The sequence below is a fragment of the Eurypyga helias genome, unplaced genomic scaffold (assembly GCF_000690775.1).
Source record: "Eurypyga helias isolate BGI_N326 unplaced genomic scaffold, ASM69077v1 scaffold19270, whole genome shotgun sequence".
In the NCBI taxonomy this organism is placed as follows: domain Eukaryota; kingdom Metazoa; phylum Chordata; class Aves; order Eurypygiformes; family Eurypygidae; genus Eurypyga; species Eurypyga helias.
In genome coordinates, this window is record NW_010223998.1 from 13069 (window position 1) to 17988 (window position 4920).

A 4920-nucleotide genomic window follows, 5' to 3' on the forward strand; every position below is an offset into this window, starting at 1 on the left:
TCCATCGCCAGTGGCAGCTACCTAGGTGTCAACAAAATGTTGTCCCTCCCTCAGAAAAGAAAGCCAGGGTATCAGGGATAACACAGCTAGGTTTGGAATATGCCACATTCTTGTAACCAGCGATGGGACAGAAAGTGGGGTCGGTCCTCCAAAGAGAGCTGCCACCAGCACCCAAAATCACAGGGAACCCATTGGGAAAGCAGGGGAGGGGTGTCACTCATTAAATCCTCTGGCTGAGGCTATTCCCTTCCTGGGCATGCTGGGAGGTGGCACTTCATCCTGGGGGTAAATCCTCATCCAGTGGAAAGCAGGGGCATTGTGCACTGTTGCAGCGTGCTGTTCAGTGGGAGATGCAGCTCTCTAACCTGCGATGTTTCAGCCCTGAGTAACGTAAGCCTTAATTTCCATCTTGCAGTGAGCGCCTCTGAACCATGATGGCCAGTCTGAGGAAGGACTGGGCAACTTCTCAAGGTCTCCCCCAGTGACACTTGCTGTTGTTCCTATGCTGGAGGTTTAACTGAGATCCCCGTTAAGTCTTTCTCCAGCACCTTCGTGCTGAAGTGGTGTATCATTTCGTGCTAATGATCACGATAATAATCAAGAGGGCTGTTTAGCAAGGTTGTGCTATGGTTGTGCTTGTCCTTCTTAGGTGCATGTGGATTTTTTGGGAGGGGGAGTTTGAACAGGACAGCAAGTCCTCTAGCAGTGGGCTGCGGATGTAACCAGTACGGATCATTAGCAGTAGCGGTCAATAGCTATTTTTCCTACCTTGCTGCCAGAAACCGATGAAAATGTGTTATGAAAATTCGAGCCTCCTAGCCATTTGGAACAAGCTTCCCGCTCCACTCTGTAACGTCAGCAGGCAGGGAGGTGGTGTTCCCACATGCCCCGCACCCACGTCTGAACACACACCCTGTGGGGACCTCACACGTGTCCAAAACGTCTGAAGCACAGAAGCACCCAGGCTGGGTTTTGGCTCGGGTGCAGGAAGGCGCACGAGCTGCTCGGGGTGGTATCTGTGGAGGACAGCAGGCAGCCAGGAGCAATTTGCAGCTTCCCAGAAACTGTGCCTGGTATTTTGCCATTCTGTCCCCGTTGTGTAGGAACAGGGTGAAAGGACTGGAAATGGCTCCTGCTAGGGAGCTCCCTCCAGCCAGCCTGGAGTGGGGAGAGGGCACTGTGCCCTCAGCCCTGGGGCAGAGCACAGCCCACACTCTGCTACTGCTATTTTCTGCCTCCCAGGGCTCATGGGAGCCTGCTTGGATTAGGACTTCCAGCACAGTCCTTCTGGCCTGACCTGTGTCAGGAGCATCACCAGATGCTCGCCCTCCTTTCCCGGGGTCCTCCATGGGCACCACAGCATCAGACCAGACGCGAAGCCATGGCGTGGCTCTGAGCTGAGTTCAGTCTCATGCTTTGGCTGCAGGGTCAACATCCCCCTGAGGTGGCTACAGGCGAGCTCTCACCTCCTGGCTAGCCAGGCATCCTTGGCTGGGCCAGCAGTATCATTCATCTGTAAGGCCAGCGAGCCTGGGAGGTCACCTCCTCCTGAGCAGTGGGGACAAAGGGATGGAGATGTGAGAGCCACCCACCTCCTGCTTCCAACTGTCCCCTGGCTGGGGACATGGTGAGCAGAGCCTTCCTGTCTGTCCCTCGTGCCCATAGCCGGGATACAGAGATGTAGTGTGCTCTGCCGCTGCCAACAGCCGCCTGCGTGAAACCCAATCGCCGGGTTGGCAAGGCAGATGGGAGTAGGCGGGAAGGGGCTGTGCAGCGGGCCAGATCCTGACAGTGAGGGAGGAGGAACTCCAGCCTCCTTCCTGAGTCTCAGTCAGGCACAATTAGGGCTCATTCGGGGAAATTGGGCGTTGCTCCTGCCCGCGTCTCCTGGGGAGCAGAGGCATAGCGGTGCCAATGCTGCCTGCCACGAGCCAGCCCGGGGTGGCAGATGGAGGGTAGTGAACGAGGTGGTGGGTGAGGATGGGCAGGGGGTTGCAGGGGCTCTGGAGGTGCTGACATGGGTGTCTGGTCCCAGTGGGTGGCTGCAGGTTGATGTGGATGAGCCTGCCAGGAGGCCAAGTGGGGGGACTGCTTGGGTTCAGGTCTGCCTTTCCCTCTCCTGTTGGCACCGGGAAGGTCTCTCACCAGCTGCCCAGAGCTTGTCAGGAGTTGGTGTGTCAGAGACCTCTGCCCTTCAGTTTGTCAAGATTGGCTTGTTAGTATCAAATTAGGGAACAGATAGTCAGGTTCATGAGCAGGGGCTGCTTCAGCCTTGTTGCTGAAGGAAATGAGGCTATAAAAAACATCAGAGGGTGGAGGAAAGGTATCCCTCCAGGGCATCCATGGGGTTCTCGCTGGGAAATAAAGACCCAAACTAGACACCACTAGACACCACTGAGCGGCAGTCAGAGTCCCATCACAGCCACCCCTTGTCCTGTCACTACTTGAGGGGGGACCAGTGTGTGCCAGTGAAGACAAAGGGGGTCAGTTCCAGGTGCTTTTTCTGCCCTGGAAGACAAACTGGACTCAGGCTGGGAGCTGGGCAGCTTTTGGTGCACTCCAGCCCCCAGCTCCTTCTTCAGAATACCAGGCTCCTGTAGCTCCCATCTCCCCTTGCCAAAAGGGCTCCATGCTAGTGTCCATCTCCCAGCCCTCTCTGGCTTGCTGGCAGCTTGCAGGAAGCAGAGGAACAAGGTGTTTGCAGAGGCTGGAGCTGCTGACCGTCTGAGCAGGCTGAGCCGCTGCAAACACCCATCACACTGCGAGTCCCGGGGACTGGACACCCCGTGCTGTTTTTCTGACTGAATCCTCACTGCCTTGTCCCGTTTGTTTGTTATTTTAGGTTTGCCCAGGTAGCTGTGCCTCTCGTACTTGTTATTGCAGAGGTAATGAGCTGTGCCCCTCTTGCGTTATTGTAGGGTTCCCTGCATGGGTGTGAATCTTCCCTTCCCCTTAATTATCACAAGACACCCCAGGGAGATGACCTGGCTCTGCCTTGTCATCCCTGGCAGTCAGTGCCAGAGGGGATTCCTGGGACAGACCACAGAGTGTTTCATTGCCCTGGAAAGGCTTAGTCACTGCGGATGTCTCCAGTCTCCTTTCAGACCTCGGATTGCCGCTACATCTTTGTGGCAAAGGATGCACCTCTACTGCACCTTGTACAATGTCATTTCCTTAGGGACAAGATTGTTCCCAATTTAGTCAATCCCTTCCCTATCCCTTGTCTGTCATCCCCCTATAATAGAGGAGCCCCATCCTGTGGGGACCTTTAAGTCCTACAGCAAGAAAAAACCCAAGCCTAAGAACATCATGGGGCAAAATGCAAGAGGATCCCATCCTGGGGACACGTGTGAGACCCAGGGATGGTGCATGGGGTCATTTATGTTGCTGTGGGCAGATAGGAGGGTGCTGAGTCTGGGATGCTGACTCTCTTCTTGTGGAAAGATAAAAGAAAGGTCTGCTTTAATAAATGTCTGTGGAAAACTTTTCAGTTTTGCTGGGAGAGGGCAAGTCTGCCTTGGCAAGGAGGAAGAGGAGACAGCGTGCTTATGGCAGGCTTGGACTTGGAGGCCCAGCCACCAGCCTGTCTCTTGGCCACCTCCAAGGCCACCCCTGACCAGCTTTTATTTTCATCCTGAGCCTTTTTCTTTTGTCTTAACAGTGATGTTGCAAGGAAAGGCAAAATTTGTGTCCTTCTATCTTCACCCTAGGGTTGCAGGAGGGGTTCTTTTTTTTTCATGAACCTGAGCCAGGTTCACTAGCATCAAAGTCGCCAGAGATAACCGTGCAGGGAGGAATTCCAGCCATCTTGGTGGTTTTCCTCCCACCGTGCTGGGTTCCCCCGTGCTCGCCCGCCCAGCCCAGCACAAACCTGGTATTGGCGCAGGGCTGCTGGGAACCCGGGACTGAGACACCAGGAGCCTCAGGAGCTTTAAACTCTATTCAAATTTAGTCCAGAAATAACTCTTTTTCACTCCGGTGGCTGTACTAAATGTCACAAGTCATCTAAGTTTAGACTGTCACCAGCTCTCTCCTATATATAACCACACGGGGCTCCTGACTGCATCCTGCCGGCACAGGTCAGGCTGGGGTGATCCGGGGGGTTTATAGGAAGGTGACTGCCATGGACAGAGCCTAAATGTGCTCCCCCCTTGCCATGGGTACCATCGGTGGCAGCTACGGTCAGGCAGCACCACTTGGCAGCGTTATCCCCAGTTTTTCCAGCTGCTCGGTGCGTGCCAGCGGACAGGGTCTGGTTTGGTTCCGTGGGTGTGAGGCTGTGGGCTGAAGACCCCAGCACTTGTCAGTTGTATCTGAAGCGTCTGCCCAGGTGTGTAGTGGCTTTGCTCTGTGATTGATCTTGACTTTGGAGTTGCCTCATCTGTGAGCATCCCTGGCTTTTGCTCTTGCATCTGCAAGGTGGGGTGGGGTGTGGATTTGTCACTTAATCCTCTTGCCATGGCTAAAGAGGGACTTCTCTGATATATTTTGTGTGTCACCTGGGCTCTTCTGGGTGTGAGATAACCCTCCCAACAGTTCTTCTCCACTGACACACTACAGACTATGGCGGCCTTGCATGTAGGAGCCAGTCCTGACCCCCAAATCCTCTGTGCGCTCAGACACCTTCATGTCCTGAGCTCGGGGGTCACAAAAAGCCATGCCAAGTCCCACACAGTGGGATGAAGCCAGGGTTGTAGGCAGCAGCTGGGAAAGGGATTTCTTTGGTCACTTGTTCCCATCCTGCTTGGTGCAAAGATGTGCTCTGGAGTTGGGCAGGAGGATCTCTGTGCAAAACCAAGCCCCAGTCAGCTCACGAAGACCTGACGGTTTGGTATCACTTCCCTTCCAGAACGAGAGTCCCGAGAACATGAGGAGCCAACCACATCGGAGATGACAGAGGAGACATACCCGCCCCACGCC

At 54.7% G+C, this 4920-nt stretch overlaps 1 protein-coding gene across 1 annotated transcript in view; it reads left to right on the forward strand.

The window, feature by feature from the left end:
- Positions 1 to 4849: 4849 nt before the first annotated feature.
- The window catches only part of IGFBP5 (insulin-like growth factor binding protein 5), a gene marked incomplete at its 5' end in the record, with an annotated part of 1187 nt that continues 1116 nt past the window's right edge, over positions 4850 to 4920 (forward strand). The window contains one exon of the mRNA XM_010160152.1: positions 4850 to 4920. This exon is cut by the window's right edge and continues 135 nt beyond it. Within this exon, the coding sequence (XP_010158454.1) occupies positions 4850 to 4920 (71 nt within the window).